The sequence below is a fragment of the Microcaecilia unicolor genome, chromosome 4 (assembly GCF_901765095.1).
Source record: "Microcaecilia unicolor chromosome 4, aMicUni1.1, whole genome shotgun sequence".
Classification (NCBI taxonomy): Eukaryota; Metazoa; Chordata; class Amphibia; order Gymnophiona; family Siphonopidae; genus Microcaecilia; species Microcaecilia unicolor.
The window spans coordinates 235637099-235657069 of NC_044034.1; the positions used below are offsets into that span (position 1 = coordinate 235637099).

The 19971-nt window shown below is 43.8% G+C and overlaps 1 protein-coding gene across 1 annotated transcript in view; it reads left to right on the forward strand.

Moving 5' to 3' along the window:
• NALCN (sodium leak channel, non-selective) overlaps nucleotides 1-19971 on the forward strand; it is a 690956-nt gene that overhangs the window by 217606 nt on the left and 453379 nt on the right. The window contains 1 exon segment of the mRNA XM_030201343.1: nucleotides 1709-1846. Coding sequence (XP_030057203.1) covers nucleotides 1709-1846 — 138 coding nt within the window.

Consider the following 19971-nt stretch of genomic DNA (forward strand, 5'->3'; position numbering starts at 1 on the left):
GGGCTATGGTAGTGGTGTACAGTTGTGGGTAGTGGGTTTTGGGGGGATTTTGGGGGGCTCAGCACACAAGGTAAGGGAGCTATGTACCTGGGAGCTTTTTCTGAAGTCCACTGCAGTGCCCCCTAGGGTGCCCGGTTGGTGTCCTGGCATGTCAGGGAGACCAGTGCACTACGAATGCTGGCTCCTCCCATGACCAAAGGGCTTGCATTTGGTCGTTTCTGAGATGTGCGTCCTTCGTTTCCATTATCACCGAAAACCAGAAACGACCAAGTCTAAGGACGACCATCTGTAGGGATGACCTAAATGTCAAGATTTGGGCGTCCCCAACCGTATTATCAAAACGATGAATGGACGCCCATCATGTTTCGATAATACAGGTTTCCCCGCCCCTTCGACGGGACATCCTGCGAGGACATCCTCAGGAAAACTTGGGCACCCCTTTCGATTATGCCCCTCAGTGTGAACCACAACAAGGCATGGAGTTCTCATAAAATACAGACAGAGGCAGTGCACTGTCAAAAAAAGGCAAAGGCTTTATTCTGTATAAAACAAAGAGAAATAAGTAGCATGTTCCCTCACAGGCTTTTCACTCTCAAAATTCTCTCTTAGGCAACCTTTACACAGGCTGTAGCTACTACCTTTAAGTCCACAGTATGTACACACAGGTCTTCTTCTAGCCAGACTGCAAGACTAGCATCCTTATGTAGCTTAAAGCTTAGCCTACCTTGTATCAAGTCAAGTAGGTTTTTCACACTCCAGGGTGGATACTTTCTTCCCAGGGCCTCCCTGGTGGAAACCTCTGTATAGGGGCCTCTCTGATTTGTACTGCCCCAGGGCTTTTAGCTCCCTTCTAGCCTGAGCCCCGCCCCTCTAAGGCTCAGCCTCTGCAGCCTATCACCACGTGCTGCCAAGAGGATGAACTGTCAGCCTCCACCTCGGCAGACTAGCACCATATGACACCCTCAAAAAACATCTTTAAAATTCTTTTGTGCCAGCCTCTATGCCAGCCTCAAATGTCATAGTCAGGTCCATCACAGCAGTATGCAGATCCCTGGAGCAGTTTTAGTGGGTGCAGTGCACTTCGGGCAGGCAGGCAGGCATTTCTGCAGCTGATCTGTAAGGATTCTGTTTCTGTGTCCTCAGGACGACTCACACAGAAACAGAATCCTTCCAGATCAGCTGCAGCAATGCGCCGGCCCGGAGACCGGCGCTGAAGAGGACTTCAGCTGGCAGGGGTTGGGGACTCCCACCAGCACAGGTACCTGACGGTGGCGGCAGCAGGGGAGGGTTGGTGGCGGCGGGAAGGGCGGGTCGAAAGGAGAGGGTTGGCGGTGCTAGGGGAGGGTCAAAAGTGGTGGCGGCGGTGCCGGGGAGGGGGGGGGGCTAAAATGTACCCCCTCACCTCGGGCTCTGGACCCCCCTCCCGCCGAAGTCTGGCTACGACCCTGATATAAATAGGTAAGAGAGTATGAAGAATTAGAAAGTAAGGTGACTAATTTAAAGAAAGTTGCACATGAACCACATTTTTATGATCACATTGATTTACTAATAATTTTAAGTTGGTATAATTGAAAGTTACTGTTGGTAATTATTTTGTGATTTTACTTCTGTATTTTTGAAGTACAAAGCACAGCTAATATATGATAATAACAATCTATGTTAAAATATAGCTTGTGAAATTACTCCTGATTTTTCTCACTCTCTTCAGGCATTTATGTCAATGTTCCAGATCCTTACTCAAGAAGGATGGGTAGATGTAATGGATCAAACTCTCAATGCTGTAGGACATATGTGGGCCCCTGTTGTTGCAATATACTTTATCTTGTATCATCTATTTGCTACACTGGTAAGTTTTCTTTTCCAAAAACATCATTGAAAAATTTCCATATTACTGATTTAGTGACTTCAGATACTCTTTTGGGTCTGTTGTAAACTTGTATTAATTTCTAATATTGTAGTACATCAAAATGAATCCCTTATCTTCTTATTCCATATGGTAGTCATCTCTTCATTTAAGTTGAACTTCCTTTAATACTAGTAAATTAGATGTTGACTTAAGAGTTAATTTTATAAGTGACTTGAATATGCAAAACAGCAGTTTACATATCCAAGTGCAATTGGAGCTTATGAAAACAAAACCCAGTGGATAGGCTCATACTAAATAAACTAGTTTGCCATACTTGGTCCAGGTTTCAATGGTAAAAAATAAATGCAAGCTGTGTTATTTAATCAAATCACAAACAAGAGGACTCTTATTACTTATATAACAAGGATTCAATAGACCTACACATAAACCTGGCAGAGAGAGAGACAGGAGAAATATCTTTTAGACAGACATGTGACCCTCAACATCTCTGACAAAATTCAAATGCATTGGCTTCTTCTGAAGAATCGTGTTATTTTCAAAATCTTCCCCGTCATCGTCATGACCCCTGACGCAGGTGCGGAGCGTCGAAACACGGCCCGTGTTGGGTCTTTTTCTAAAGACTGTTTTTCAAAGGTTTATAATTAAAGAACTGTGTCCCTCTTTTTAAGGCCCTTTCTACTGTAATTCATTGTCATTCCCCATTACTATTTGGGCTTCTTTTTTGTAAGTCACATTGGACCTTTTTAGGGATTTTGTGACTAATTAATCTCTTTGTTAGATTAGAGTAGATGTGTGTTTATTCATATCACCGTAGCAATGTGTAAAATAAATATTAAGGGACTCTTTTACTAATCTGCACTGGTAACTGGGCTTAACGCATTCTAACATGGGTAGATTATATTAGATGTGTGCTTATTCATATCACCATAGCAATGTATAAAATAAATATTAAGGGACTCTTTTACTAATCTGCACTAGTAAATGGGCTTAACTCATCTTAACATGGGAATTTCCTACTCACTAAGCCCATTTCTTGTGTAGCCATAAATTCGACCTTTTTCTATTATATCTTTTTCTGGCTGTGTTTTAATGTTAACATTATCTTGCAACCACTAGAAAAAAATTAATGAAGGAGCACTTACCACCTCTTATTTTGATGGTGCTAAGAACTCCTGCATTAAGTCAGCATTATTCAGTTAGCAATCACTAATGTCAGCGTGTTAGCTCAATAGTACTTTCATACCTATTCTCCATCCCTGACACATCCCTTCCAGAAAAATACTGAGTGGTTAGCGTGTGCAAATGGCAAAACTAATTCAAAATGCTTTACTGTGTCCTGCTTAAGGCCATTTTTCCTGCATTAAACACTCATTAGCCCTTAACACAGTTTAGTAAAAGGACCCCTAAGTCCCTTAGGTGGTCAACTCCAGTTTCCAAAAGAGGTTTGAGCAAGGGGCAGAGCCAGGAGAAGGCCAGCAGTGGCAAACTCAACATCAGCAAAACAAAACAAAGAAGGGAGAGAAAAATATGTCTTGAGGCCTCCTAAATTTACTCAAATGGTTAATCCCACACAAGGGTGATGAAAGATTATTACAAAATCTAGGGATAAAACTAGATAAGGCACTAGCTCCAGCCCATACAAATAGGAAAGTAGAAGAGAAGACAAAGAGATGCCGTCTAGCCTGCTGAACACTACTACTACTACTACTACTACTACTTGACATTTCTATAGCGCTACTAGGGTTATGCAGCGCTGTACAATTTAACAAAAAGGGGCAGTCCCTGCTCAAAGGAGCTTACAATTTAAAGGACGAAATGACAAGTTGGGGTAGTCTAGATTTCTTGAATAGTGGTTAGGTGCCAAAGGCGACATTGAAGAGATGGGCTTTTAGCAGGGATTTGAAGATGGGCAGAGAAGGGGCCTGGCTTATGGGCTCAGGGAGATTATTCCAAGCATGGGGTGAGGTGAGGCGAGGCAGAAAGGGTGGAGCCTGGAGTTGGCGGTGGTGGAGAAGGGTACTGAAAGGAGGGATTTGTCTTGAAAGCGGAGGTTACGGGTAGGAACGTAAGGGGAGATGAGGGTAGAGAGGTAGGGAGGGGCTGCAGATCGAGTGCATTTGTAGGTTAGGAGGAGAAGCTTGAACTGTATGCGGTACCTGATCGGAAGCCAGTGAAGTGATTTGAGGAGAGGGGAGATGTGAGTATATCGGTCCAGGCGGAAGATAAGACGTGCAGCAGAGTTCTGAACGGACTGAAGGGGGGTGGCAAAGTGGGAGGCCAGTGAGGAGTAGGTTGCAGTAGTCGAGGCGAGCGGTAGACTCTAGTCTGTGCAATGGCAAAGCACACCTGCTGGTTTGTACCTGACTGATCACTATTGTGAGACAACAGACATGTGTATAATAATTCTTTTCCCTTCTCACATATATATCCTCCATGGTTGTATATAGGTTTTTTTTTCCTTCCCTCATCTCTAATTTTATAAGTTGGGTTAAATACATTAAAAAAGCAGCTGTTTGGGTTAAATACATTTTTAAAAAGCAACTGTTCAAGAAGGAATTGGCTACAATTAAGGAAGCACCCAGGATTACTCATTTCCCATCCAATTTACTACCACCACTGCCTCAGAGAATGAAACAACAGAGGAATAGATGGGTTACAGTAGGCTCTGGTAGACTAAGATCCTTGACACAGAAACACTCACACTCCCAAGTTCAGCCCCTGTCAAATTCTTTTGCAGCGTTGAATCATTATGCTGCTGTAAAAAGAAGTACTGTGGTGGAACCAGAGGCAATGAAAGTAGCACAACCCAAGAAACATCCCCCAAATAATGACAGATTGGTGAAAGGCAGAAAATTCTTACTGATCGGAGACTCCATTATCAGAGGCATTAACTTAGGAACACAGTTCAGGGGTTCTAACCTAGTGAAATGTCTTCCAGGATCTTCAGCTACAAGATGTACAGACCAAATACTGAAAGTGATCCAAGATGAGAGCGAGGCTTCAAATGCTGATGTTGTAATTCACCTGGGGACAAATGACCTGGCCAACAATAGCAAGTTTACAGCACAGAGAGCGTTCCAGAAGCTTGGGGAGGGACTGAAATCTTTGGTTCGGACTGTGGCTTTTTCTGAAGTAATACCTACATGGGGGAAGGGAGAGGAAAGACTTCGCAAAACAGTGGAATTCAATAAGCAGTTTGCGTCTTGGTGTAAAGAAGAAGGTTTTAGATACATAGGAGCATGGGGTAATACATGGAAAAATAACAGGCTGTACTGTAATAATTGGCTACATCTTTCGTTGATGGGAAAATGGATCCTTGGGGAGAAATTCAGACAGTATGTTTCTAGACATTTAAACTAGAAGGTGGGGGTGACAAAAGGAAACAAGGGATTTCAGAAAGTCACCCCCAGAATAAACATGATGGCAAAGGGAAAGGTCATTTAAATTTAGAAAACCACCTAAGCTCACTAAACACATGGAAAGCAATGAGCACAAATGCTCGTAGTCCAAGTAAAAAGGTTCAAGACTTACAAGCCCTGATGTTTGAAGAAAACTTGGATATTGTTGCTATTACAGAGACACGGTTCAACGATTCCCATGAATGGGATGTGACCGTACCGGGCTATAATCTTTTTAGGAAGGATAGAGTGGGCTGAAGAGGTGGAGGAGTGGTGCTGTATGTGAGAGACAGTATCAGAGCAGCTGAAATGCGGGGAACCTGGGGAAAGGAAGAAGCTTTATGGATCATCCTGGAAAAAGAAGGAACCTATATCCACACGGGTGTTATCTACAGACCTCATGCACAAATGGAGAAGTTAGACAAGGATCTGATAGAAGATATTCAAAAGATTGGTATGAAAGGGGAGGTGCTACTGTTGGGAGATTTCAGTTTGTCTGATGTGGATTGGCATGTCCCGTCTGTGGAATCGGAAAGAAGTAGGGAGATTGTGGATACCTGTCAAAAGTGCCTTGCTCAGACAAATGATGACAGAACCCCCGAGGGAAGGGTCGATGCTGGACCTAGTGCTCACGAATGGAGGAACTGTTTTCTATATCCAGGTGGGTGCCCACTTATGTAATAGTGATCATCACAACATATGGTTTGATATAAGGGCGAAGGCAGAGTCGGACGCACAAAACTCAAAGTACTGGATTTCAGACGTATTGATTTTGATTAAATGGGGGAATACCTGAAGAAGGAGCTGTTGGCATGGGAAAGCATAGGAGATGTGAAAAAACAAGCTAAAGGCTGCTATAAATATGGCAAATGATCTTTATGCAAGTAAAGTAAACAAAAACAAGAGAAGCAGGAAGCCTATATGGTTCTTCAAACAAGTAGCTGAAAAAATAAGAGCAAAAGAGGCTTTATTTAAGAAATACAAAAGAACGCAACGAGAGGATCACGGAAAAGATTATTGGATTAAACTCAAAGAAGCAAAGAGGGAAATAAGGCTAGCGAAAGCGTGAGCGGAAGAAAAAATGGCTAAAGATGTAAAGAGAGGTGACAAGACCTTTTCAGATATATTGGAGAAAGGAGAAAAGATAGGAATGGAATTGCGAGACTGAAAGATAATGAGAATGGCTATGTGGAGAGTGATGAAGATAAAGCAAACGTGCTAAACAGTTATTTCTCTTCGGTGTTCATGGAGGAAAATCCTGGAGAAGGACTGCGGTCGGCTGCCGAGGGAACATCTGGGAATGGAGTGGATACTGCGCCTTTTACGGAAGAAAGAGTTTATAAACAACTTGAGAATCTGAAGGTGGACAAAGCTATGGGGCCAGGTGGGATACATCTCAGGATACTGAGGGAGCTCAGAGAGGTCCTTGCGGGACCTCTTAAAGATTTATTTAATAGATCTTTAGAGATGGGAGAGGTACCGCGTGATTGGAGACAAGCGGATGTGGTCCCTCTCCACAAAAGTGGAGACGGGGAAGAAGTGGGAAACTACAGACCTGTAAGTTTCACGTCGGTGGTTGGAAAAATAATGGAGTTGCTACTGAAAGAAAGAATAATTAACTTTCTAGAAACCAACGGGTTACAGGACCCGAGGGAACATGGCTTTACCAAAGGAAAATCCTGCCAAACAAATCTTATTGACTTCTTTGACTGGGTGACCAAAGAACTGGATGAAGGACGTGCATTAGATGTAATCTACTTGGTCTTCAGCAAAGCCTTTGATACGGTCCCCCACAGAAGACTCGTGAATAAGCTGAAAGGATTGAACTTAGGACCGAAAGTGGTGAACTAGATAAGAAACTGGTTGACTGGTGGCAGAGGGTGGATGGTAAATGGAATCCGCTCGGAGGAAAGGAAGGTGAACAGTGGAGTTCCTCAGGGGTCAGTGCTGGGGCCTATTCTGTTTAATATGTTTGTGGGAGATATTGCTGAAGAGTTGGAAGGAAAGGTTTGCCCTTTTGCGGATGACACAAAAATAGCTAATAGAGTAGGTAGCCTGGAGGGAGTAGAAACAATGAGAAGGGATCTCCGAACGTTAGAAGAATGGTCGACGGTTTGGCAGTTAAAATTTACTAAACTGTTGCCTGGGGTATCTCTTTCTTCTGGTTTCTTCTGTACTGTTATACTTATTCTATCAGAAACTGTTATTTTTCTTTTTTTCTTTCTGCTGATAACGGTTTTTGATAGAACAAGTTAAAATTTAATGCCAAGAAGTGTAGAGTGATGCACTTGAGGTGCAGAAACCCAAAAGAGAGATACCCAATAGGAGGGGAGAGATTAGTAAGCTTGACTCAGGAGAGAGACCGTGGGGTGTTGGTGTCTGAGGATCTAAAGGTGAAGAAGCAATGCGACAAGGCGACGACCATGGCCAGAAGGATGCTAGGTTGCATGGAGAGGGGTATAACCAGCAGAAGAAAAGAGGTGTTAATGCCCCTCTACAAGTCATTGGTGAGGCCCCACTTGGAGTATTGTGTTCAGTTTTGGAGGCCATATCTTGCTAAAGATGTAAAAAGACTGGAAGCGATGCAAAGAAAAGCTACAAAAATGGTGTGGGATTTGCATTGCAAACCATATGAGGAGAGACTTGCTGACCTGAACATGAATACCTTGGAGGAAAGGAGAAACAGGGCTGACATGATACAGACATTGAAATATTTGAAATATGTTAATCCACAAACGAACCTTTTTTGGAGACGGGAAGGCGGTACAACTAGAGGACATGAATTGAGGTTGAAGGGGGGCAGACTCAGGAGTAATGTCAGGAAGTATTTTTCACAGAGAGGGTGGTGGATATGTGGAATGCCCTCCCATGGGAGGTGGTGAAGATGAAAACAGTAATGGATTTCAAACGTGTGTGGGATAAACACAAAGGAATCCTGTTTAGAAGGAAAGGATCCACAGAATCTTAGCAGAGATTTTAGGTGGCGACGCCGGTAATTTGTAAGCGAAATCGGTGCTGGGCAGACTTCTACAGTTTACGCCCTGATCGTGACTGAATAGTTATGGATGGGCTGGAGTGTAAATGTTAAGGGGTTTCAACGTTAGCTTCGGAACTTAGTACAACAACAGTACTGGGCAGACTTGTATGGTCTGTGCCCTGAGAATGGTAAAGACAAATCATGCTCGGGTATAAAGTATCACATACCATGTAAAATGAGTTTATGTTGTTGGGCAAACTGGATGGACCATACAGGTCTTTATCTGCCGTGATTTACTATGTTACTGTGCTTGCACAGCTTCCTAAGCCCTCATCCATGCTAGTTGGGGGCAAGGCAGTTGGGGGCAAGGCAGCACATTGATCAGAGAGTAAACTCTAGTCTATGTACTGCCTGAGCATACCTGCTGGTTGGTACCAGACTGGTGGGTATTGCAAGACAGCACAACTTTACTTTGATAAGCTGCATATAGTCGGCCAAATGGGTGTGGGCCTGCAGGGTGAAGGAGGTATATGGTGCTGGACTCCTACTGCAAGCTATTAGGCACAGACAGGGAAATGTGGCCTACATCTGTATCTGCTGTCCCCTTCCTGGGGGTGGTACTGCAAATGTCTACCTAGCATCTTTGTCAAGGGATACCTGTGATGAGAACTTGTTTCCAGGCTCCACATGCAACTGGACTGTGGGCCCAGCATGCTAGTTTTCCACAAATGCTTATATCTTGTACCATCCAGCCCCGTAAACCCCAGCTGTCCTACACACCAGATATCTGTAGTCAGCATTGGTGTAGGATATGCCCAGATTGTGACCCCCCATGGGACAGATGACTACAGAGTGCAGTGGTGATGTAGGTGGGCAGTCAGCCCTATATTGTGACCCACAATGCTGTTTATCTGAACTTCTTTGTCTTCTCATATCCAGGTAACTATAGCTACATAAGGGGTAGTGGCATTGGTCATTACAGCTGGCCACCCTTCCCCAGCTCCCCAGAGGGACACTGTCTATGCTTTGGCTTTAGGGTATCTGTGAGTGAGGCCTTTCCTGAGATGAGGCATTATGCCAGACATTGCCTGCATGTCTCTCTCAGACAGATTCCTTGTGCATCTCCTTACCATCTGAGTGGCCAGGGTGCCATGGATGTATCTGGCCTAATGTCTCACCTCAGGAAAGATCCCACTCACATATGCCCTACAGCCATGACCTGGTAGAAGGGACTGGAAAGGGTGACTGCAGTCATGTGTGCTTCCCCCCACTGTGGAACCTGGTAGCAGCTTCTATATACCTCACATCTGTGTCAGATGCTAAATGCTATTGCTGGCTGTGGCAGGGCAACATACATTCCCTGTCACCTCTTTTCTAGCTACTGGAAACGTAATAGTTTGGGGTGTGGCCTACGATCCTGGGGGTAGCCGGTTTGAGTCCCACTGGAGCTTCTTGTGATGCAGGCCACATTAGATCCCTTTCCATTGGGCAACCCTCTGGTTGAGTGCTTGACAGTAAGGAGGAGATGCTCTGATTGTGGACACTGAGGGCTGTTTGGATGCTTCTCTCCTGGTCTCCAACCCCCCCCCCCCCCAACCTCATTCTACAGTCTCCTTTTCCCAGGAATTGGCTAGTAGTGTTTAAACCACAGCAGTTGTTAGCCTTGCATATTAACACATATTTTGGAAAACGGAGACACAGACCTTTGTATGCATATATCAGAAAACATTGTATTTAGAACAAAAATAAAATTTTAAAATATTTGCAAGTTCTTGTCCATTGACTTCATTGTGGCTACAGCCACTGCTGCAGCTGCTCCTCATGGAGCATCTTGAGCTCCCTCAGAATTTGCCTCTGAATGTGGCGCATGACTGCCAGCTCCTACTGCATGTCTCTGCACATGCCTATGACTTAAAGCAAGAGCTGTGCTAGGGTGGCTGTCAGAGGGAGCTCACCAGGAGGTGTGGCAGCTGTTTCAGGAGGAGACTCAGCTGCTGTGACCTCCTGCCTAGCTGTCGGGGGGGGTGGGGGGGGCTCTTCATCAGCCTTTTCTTCTCCCTCCAGTAGGATCATGTCCCTCCAGGGGTCCTCCTCCTCCTATAGTTCAATCTGCTGCTGGGTATGGGCCTGTTGCAGGGAACCTTCCACTGCCCAGGGTCCACTTCTTCCCAGGACCTCTTGACAGCAGGCTGGGCAGCACGTGGAGGGTGGCCTTTGTGTTTAAAAGGTTTCCAATTAAGAACACATCCTACGTGGCTTGCATAGTATTCAACTTGCTATCAGTAGGCAGGCACAGGGACAGATGGTGCTGTTGATTGTTACCTGGGGGACATCTATGATCTATGGCACCAATGAGATGGCATAGCAGGGAATCTTGGAGCCACTGATGTGATAGTTGTTTGTTCCCTGAGAGGGTTGTTTCTCTACAGACGTGCAAGATGGGCCTGGGTCTTCCTGCTGTTTGCTCCTGTAGCACCGCCTGAGTACCTCAAGATACCTGTGGATGCTATATCATCTGCAGAACACAAGTTGGTAGAGAGAGGGTTCAGGTTGATGGGGTTTCTTGGCTTGACATACTTACTTTTTAATGACATGTTGTGCAATGCTCCTCACATAACCTGTGACAGAGCTGGGGGGGGGGGGGGCTGAGGAGGTGGGTAAGCAGTACACAGACATAAGTGCTGTGTGAGCTGAGGTGGCCATGGGGACAGAGGAGGGCATGGTGCCCTTTCTGTAGAGCATATGTACTGTTTCTGGGAGGTGGGGATGGGCAGTGGGGTAAAGCAGGTGTGCCTTTGGGTGGCTTCATATACTTTTGTGAGCTGCTGCCAACATTCCAATCAGTATGTTTAAAACCCAGATATGCTAACCGCTGTTACCACATCCTCCAGCAACGAGTTCCAGCGCTTAACTGGAGTAAAAAAACATTTCCTCCTATTTGTTTTAAAAGTATTCCAATGCAATTTCATTGTGAATGGGGCAGCATGCTGGGGGGGGGGGGGTGGTGTTAGGGGGATCAAGAAATGTTCAGCCCCTCATTTCAGCATATAATGGTTAGTAGAGAGGGCCCCATGGGAGCTGGGAGACATGTTGTGGATTGTTGATGTGGGCCACGGCAGAGGGGAGGAGTCTGATGGTCATCCTTCAGAACTCACTGTATCTGACTCTGCCTATGTATGTTGCTTGCACATGACTGGTAATGTTATCCTGTGGGGCACTGCTTCACACTCACTTTCCAGGCTGCTCTTGATTGATCTCCATGCCCTCGTGCAGTTGTTGTGGGAAGGCAGGTGGTGGTGTCTTTTAAATATTTTTGTCCTGTGCCTGAGGCATAGAGAAATTAGGCTGTCTTCTGAAAGACATGTTGCCCAGAGTGAGGGGCACTCTTCCACATGCAGAGGTATATATGCACATTTTGTACATAGCGGGAATGTCCTGCCGTTGGCGCAGACATTTTATCGATGTGAGGACCAGTACTGCCATTGCACGTTTTCCATAGTGTATTTCCCATTGTTAGATATAATTATCTCAGAACATCTATGTTGTTTGCAGTGCATCCTTTTATTGCATGTTTTTTAAAGTAATTTTGAATATCGGAAAACACTAATTTACCTTTTTCATTATAGACTTACCCTCCCCTCCCGTTTACTAAGCCGAACTAGTGGCTGTCGTGCAACAATGCCAACACAGCCCTTTCAAAGTCAATGGGCTGTGTCAGCATTACTGCCTGGCAGCTGCTAGCGTGGCTTTAGTAAACAGGGGGGTTAATTTTTTACATGTTTTCCTTTATATCAAAAATGCTCCTCAGAATCTTTTGATTACCAACCCCAGTAAAAAGAGATGTCTACATTAGTACGTTAGTGATTACCAAAAAAGGTGTGACCAAATTTGCAGGTATGGTTAAATGCAATTACATGATGGTATTTGCAAATTTGGTATGTGTGTGTGTGTGTGTGTATATATATATATATATATATATATATATATATATATATAATTTGTTTTTACTGTTTCATATGAAAGCAGTATCTAACAATAAATAGCTGCACTGCAGAATGAATGTTTATCAGCTTAAAGATCTTTTTCAAGTTGTACTGCAACTAGTACAGTTGCATAAGCCTTCTAACAACAATCTTAAATCTATAATTACACCTACTATTGTACTTTGTCAGAATTGTGGTGAATTTCCTGATTTAATCCTTAATTGCATATGTCTTTGTTGCTTCGAGGTTGTGATTTTCAAAATACATACCTTGTCAAAGTAATTGCTCTTTCAAGAGGAAACTAGGTGGGAATAATATTGAATGTTGAGGACAGATGTCCACAGTTTTATAGAGCTGACAGAGAAAGGCATAGGAATACTTTTGGAAAGAATAACAAAACATAATTTAAGATGCATTTTCTTATTTTAAAGAATTCATAACCTAGTAATGAAAGCATAATTCTCAGAGCAAGGTTATGATTTTAGTTTGATTCCTTTATCCATTTTGATGTCAATTTTCACAGAAATGGGGCTTTTGAAATTGCTTAACACATGCATACCTCTTTGAGATGGAGAGTGCATGAATGTACATAATTCATATTTCCAAAAGTATGCACTTAAGCTTTCATGGAAAATGTCTTACATATGAATAGCCATACTGGCTCAGACCAGTGGTCCATCTAGCCCATGTCACAAGTACCTGACAGAAACCCAATTAGTAGCACCATTCCATGCTAGCTGTTCCAGGTCAAGCAGTGTCTTCCCCTTGTCCATCTCAATATGGACTTTTTTCCCCAGAAACTTGTCCAAAGCTTTTTCAGACCCATATGCTAACTTCTGTTACCACATCCTCCAGCAACGAGTTCCAGAGCTTAACTGGAGTGAAAAAATATTTCCTCCTATTTGTTTTAAAAGTATTCCCATACAATTTCATTGTATGTCCCCTGGTCTTTGTACATTTTGAATGAGTGAAAATTTGATTCACCTCCACCCGCTCCACACCACTCAGGATTTTGTAGACCTCAATCATATCTATCCTCATCATTGCACTTTTCCCAACTCAATTTTCTAAGGAAAACTTTTCCCCTTAAAAGCAGAAGCTAAGTTAGCAGGTAAAAAATGCACTCTGATTGTATACATATGCACTTCTTTAAAAAAAAAAAAAAAGGAAATGCTTTCTATGAGCTTCTTTTTTCTGAGCTGAGGACAGTAATATTGCAGCCATTTGTACTATATGGAGATGTATAATGTCATAGTTTTGAACTATTACTGTATGAATAGAATAGGAACATTCTCCAAATAAATGAGTTAAAAGCAAAAGCTTCTCTCCAACGCAAGTGCCTTCTCATTATTTTTCTGATTTGCCTTGACTTGAAGTTCTAACATTTAAAAAGAAATAGGGTGCCAATATGGCAAAACCTGTAAGTAATAATTGTGAGGTTTGAGATGGTGCTATCTCCCCAAAGGATATCAGAGATGCAAGGAACATGAACACTCCCCCCCACCGATCTTCCCCTTGCAATGGCTTGCGATTACATATATGTCTTTTATATGTATATTTCTAATATATCTTTTATTTTAATGCCACTGTTATATACGAGATGTGTTTTTTATGTTTTTATTATATATGTTATATTTCTGTTCTAGATCTCTGAAGAAGGCCCTTTTGGCCGAAACACGGACCGTGTTGGGTTTTAATAAATTATTTTGGTTTCCAACATCTGTGGCTTCAGTCTGGTCCTTCTGGATATCTTCCGCCTGTTTTGTTGTTTTCTTGTGTTTTTTGCGGGAGATTTTGGACTCTCTTTGTTGCTTTCGGACTTGTTTGCAGAAATTTAAAGGACTTGTATGTCATAGAAGGTAAAAAGCTGATATGCAGGGACCAGGAAACAGAGAGTCAATAGAACTAGAGAGCATGAAATGAAGTTGCAAAGAGGGAAAATTAAAAGTAACATTAAGAAATACTTTTTTCACAGAGAAGGTTGTGGATTTATGGAATGCTGTTCCATGGAAGTGAAAGGGGTCAAAAAGTGGTTTCATTGAAAAAGACATGGAATAAACAGAGGTTCCCTATATAGCATGAAGATAGAATATAAGTATTGAGTGTTTCTATGCATAGTAAAACTTAAATAACTTTCACAATTTAAAGAATAAAACAACAAGAGGCAAGAAGAGTGTAGACTACATCTGGTGTCAGTTACAACCTTAAAGACGAAAAGGGGTGAGGGGAGTAAGATAACCCTCATGGAGTCCCACGTACAACCCTAGCTGCCTTTCTGGGGAGACTGAATGGGCCATATTGGTCCTTATGTGCCATCTTTTACTATGTTGGTATGTATAGCATTCTGTACAACAAGTATCTTGACTTTTCAGCTGAAATGAGGCAGAAGTAAATGGCAGAAAGGAAAAAGCTCATTGCAACATTGAAGTTCAGCATATCTTCCCTGATTATGCATTAGATCCATTATTAACCACCAACTGGCATAATATATTAATTAAAGGACTAGGATGACTTGCTGGTCTGTTTATCAGATGATGCAGTCTTCCTGCTATCTCTAATGACAATAATTAGTTCCTTTGTCAGTATGTTGGGATAGAAATCCATTATCTTGCCTTAAATATTTTGAGAGAGGGGCAATTCTATAACTGGTTGTACAAATTTGGTTTCTAGATACAGTGTAAGTTAGCATACATTTAGATGCACCCACTTAACGCTGTGTCGGGTAGCAGGTGTAATTGCACATGCCTAAATGTGGCGCTTTAGTATGTAACTTATTGTATTCTGTAAGTTACGTGTATAAGTGCTGGACATGCCCATGCCTTATTCATGCACCTCCCCCTGTGCACATTACCTTGCATTTACAAGCTAAGTAAGTTGCACACTAAAGTTATAGAATATCACTTAGCACCAAACTACTACCACTACTACTACTATTTATCATTTCTATAGCGCTACAAGGCATACGCAGCGCTGTACACCATATACAAAAAAGACAGTCCCTACTCAAAGTGCTTACAATCTAGATAAGACAGGTAAACAGACAGAACAATTAAGGGGAATTGAATAAATAGGTGAGGTTAAAGGACAGGGCAAGTAACACATAACTATAATAGCCACATACATAACTGCTAGTATTCTATAATTTACCTGCATACTTGGCATGTAAATGTAAATAGGGTTTTTTTTTGTATGAAATTGGTCTTTTCTAAATATGCCTTCCAGTGGTGAGCCAAAGATGTAAAGTATCTGGGAGTTCTGTTTTATCCTGATTAAAACACCATTTTAGATATAACAATTTTTGCAATGAGTTAGAGAGGTCTCCACATGTTGGTCACCATGTTATCTATCCTGGTGGGGATTTGTAGATTGTAGATGTAATAAAAATGATGATCATGTCTGTGATCAATTGTTCTCTGGTCATGTTCCTATATATGATCTCTCAGAAATTTTAAAAATTGGTTGAGGGAGGTGACAATACCTAAAGGTGCATCAGAGCTGTGAACTTACCCCTCTGTGAACTCCATCTAGCAGAATGAGTGGTGTCTTCTTCCAGGAGCATCAATGCTGATTCCACTGGACACTGAAGAAGACGCCTGTTGACGTCACTGGTGGGGGGGCTAATAACTTTCTATAAGAGGCTGACACCATTAAATGGTTTGTGGGATTTAAATCAATATGTACAAATGCACTCAGTCTGCTGCCCCTCACTATCTTTCTACCCTCATCTCCCCTTACGTTCCCGCCCGTAACCTCCGTTCACAGGATAAATCCCTCCTCTCAGTACCCTTCTCCACCACCGCCAACTCCAGGCTCTGCTCATTCTGCCTCGCCTCACCCTATGCTTGGAACAACCTTCCTGAGCCTTTATGCCAAGCCCCCTCCCTGCCCGTCTTCAAGTCTTTGCTTAAAGCCCACCTCTTCAATGCTGCGTTCGGCACCTAACCCTTACCGTTCAGTGAATCCAGACTGCCCCAATTTGACTGCCCCTATCGGACCGACCGTTCACTTGTCTATTAGATTGTAAGCTCTTTGAGCAGGGACTGTCTCTCATTGTTAAATTGTACAGCGCTGCGTAACCCTAGTAGCGCTCTAGAAATGTTAAGTAGTAGTAATATGTAGAGGGGATACTTAAAGCTGTTATTTCTCAGACTGTAACATTTTCCTTGGAAGTAGTTCAGAAATTGACTAATGCAGATTATAGTATTGTAACTTTGAATAAACGTTTGACAGGGGTAGAAGTGCAGGTATCTTCTCTACAGTGGCGTACCTAGGGTAGTTGACACCTGGGGCTGGTCATTTTTTAACACCCCCCTCCAAAATCCAGTACTAGGCATACCGAGAATACAAAACACTCAGGACCTATAGAGCAATTCTACCATATCATAAGCAGTAATTTGTATGAGTCACACAAGGAAAAGGAAAGCATCTTAAACACTACAGTGAGCACTAGAACATCAGTTCACCTACTGTAAAACGAAACCAGACAGAATAGAACAGATCATGGATCCTGCACAGTCAATGCCAACTGAAAGCCATGCGTTTTTCACAAACACAGATACACCCTAATCCACTATAGAATAAGTAATCATAAACTTTCTATTTAGACAAAAATTAAACTGAACCCCCAAGATGCCAGACTCTGCATACAATGCAACACCACAGAAACAGAAAATGTCCTCTAGTACTGTGCAAAATATAAAGACAGCAGATGTAAATTTGAAAAAAAGAAAAACCTAACAAATACTAATCACCACTTTACAAATTAACAAATAGAAATAAAACAAATATAGAAAATAAAATACCATTTTATTGGACTAATACATTTAGCTTTCAGAGGCCAAAACCTCCTTCCTCAGGTCAGTACAGTATAGTGCTGTAACAGTATCCTATCCTGACCTGAGGAAGGGGGTTTTGTTCTCCGAAAGTTAGTCAAAATGTATTAAAATTAGTCCAATAAAAAGATTACCTTATTTACATGTTCTATTTATAAACATGTATTAACATAGCTACAATACTACTTTATCCTAAAGCAAAAAAATAAAAATATATATTTTATTTACAGTTTGTTGTCTCTGGTTTCTGCTTTCCTCATCATCTTTTCACTGTCTTCCTTCCATCCAGCATCTGTCTTCACTCTCTGTCTGCCATCCAGTGTCTGCCCTCTCTGTTTGTCCCTTCATCCAATGTCTGCCCTCTCTCCCTGCCCCTTCTATCCACTGACTGCCCTCTATCTCTGCCCCTTCCATCCACATCTACCCTCTATCTCTGCCCATTCCATCCACCATCTGCCCCTGTCTGCCCTCTCTCTCTCTCCCCATTCCATCCACTGTCTGCCCTTTATGCCCCTTCAATCTACCATTTGCCCTTCCTCTCCCATCCATCCAGGGTCTACCCTCCCTCTCGCTCCCCCTTCCATCCAGGATCTGTCCCCCCCCCCCCTCTCTCTCTCTCTCTCTCTCTCGTTGCCCCACTTTTTGGCCCCCAGTTCCAGCCCCTTTATCCCACCTGCCCCTAGTTCCAGCCCCAGCCCACATCTCCCACCTGCCCCCCCTTTTCAGCCCCACTATCCCACCAGTCCCCAGTTTCAGCCCCAGTCCTTTTCTCCCACTAGTCCTGAGCTTCAGCCCCAGCCGCTTTTCCCTGTCACCTTTTCAGCCCTCAGTCCCCACAGTTTCAGCTCCTGCCTCTTTTCAGCCCCCAGTTCCAGTACTAGCTCCCTTATCCCACCTACCCTCCTTTTCAGCCCCCAGTTTCAGTCCCCTTCATCCACATGCCTTGCATTAGAGACCCCCTTTTCAGCCCCAGACCTATTCTCCCACCTGCCCCAGGCATTGCCCCATTCTCCCTCCTGCCCCCTTCTCAGACCCCAGTTCCAGCTCCAGGCCCCTTCTACCATCTGAGCCCCCCTCCCCGACCCAGTCCCCTTCTCCCATTTCAGCCCCCCCCCCCTCTCTGACCAGTCCCCACCTGCCTACCCTCAGCTCCGTGGACAGACGGCAGCCCTCTTCTCCTGCCACCTGGCACACTGCCTTTAAAAAAAATCTGTGAAGTGGTTAGAACTGTGTCCCGCCCTCACGGAAATAGGAAGTTACATCAGAGGAGGGTGGGACACAGTGAGGGAAGGCCCGATAAGGCGATTTGCTTCCTTTACACACAGATGCGAGGCGCCACACCGCCGCTTCACAGATTTATTTTAAGGGCAGGGTGCCGGTTGGCAGAAGAAGAGGGCTGTCGTCTGTCCATGGAGCTGAGGGTAGGCAGGTGGGGACTGCGGTGCCAGCGGCCTTTGGGTGGGAGCAGTGGGAGCGGAGCATCCCCCACCTGCTGACACCTAGGGCAGACCGCCCCCACCACCCCGCCCTTGGTAAGCCACTGCTTCTCTACAGGCTGCCTCTCTCTGTAATAAAAGATTCGTATAACGTTCATTTAAAGTTAGAAATGATGGAAAATGCTAATAGACCTAGAAATCTGTGATCCAATCCACGATTTTTAAATTTTCCTTGTATCTGTTATCGGCAGAGATTTTATTGAGGAAATATCTCAAGGAGATCATGGGTTTAGCTATCGCTGAAATTATTCCTGTTATTAATTGTTACAACTTAACAGATTTAAAAACATTTTAAACCCAACTTCAATGGTATCAACAAGGAGCAATAGGTCTCATCGGAAATTGACTTAACGGCTTTTCTTGAAGATAATCAAGAAATGTATAAATACCAGATCTACTCTTTTGGTAACATTGGGTGTGGAGAGTGATAAATCATTGATTTTGAAGCATTATTTCCAGAATAAAGAATTGCATCTTTGTGGTGCAAAAGTCTGTATTTCCATAGCGTCATCAGCAGATGAATCCAGAAACCAGTGGGTTGTATCTGTCTACCAGCAGGTGGAGATAGAGAACCAAACTGAAGGGAGCTATACCAGCCAGCCAGCCCCTAAGCTATTTAGTTTATCTCTATCTCCAGCAGGTGGTGGATGGACCTGTCTCATCTCCTGGTTTCCCAGAGCCTGTGCTGTCTCCTGAGCTGGTAGCCAGTTGAGACCAGGGGTGGCTCTGTGGTCTCTGACCCCCTTTGGAAGCATACTGGCTTGCCTGCCTGTCCCTGCTTCACTCTGTGAAAGTCCCTCTCTCCCTGTACCTTAGATTCTCTCTGCTAACTTCCTCACATAAAAAAAAACCAAAAACAAAACAGAGAGACTTAGAGCGATTCAGGCAGTGCTCTGCTCCTGCTGCTTTTTGTTGTACGGGAGTTTCCCTCTGCAGAGGCAGGCAATTGTTCTTCAGAGGCAGCGTTTTGATTTTGAGGGATTTTCTGTCTGTTCAGAGTTGGGTGAGTGCAGCTCTGTAATATTCTTTCTGTCGCCTCCATTCGTGCCGCAGCTGTGCCTGTTGCTATGGCAGCCGAAAATGTGAAGCGCTGTGCCTGTTGTGGGAAGCGCAGGTTGACGGCGAGCGTTTGTTCTGTGGGCTTCTCAGACTCAGGCGGAGGAGAGTTGGGGTCGTTTTCTTCAGGAGCACCAGTTTCCTGCATGGGGATCGCTGACGCGGGCACCATCTTGGAATCACCGTCTGTCTCTTCCCCCAGTTCTCTGGCGCTTCCTCATGCTCCTACGACCCCAAAAGGCCAAGAGATGGCTTGCTTGGGCAGTGAGGGGTCCTGTTGTTCCTTCTAGGCCAGTTGCTGTGGCGGAGGGGAGCCTGGCTGATTCAGGAGCAGGCTTTTCTCCTGAATTCATACTGTTACT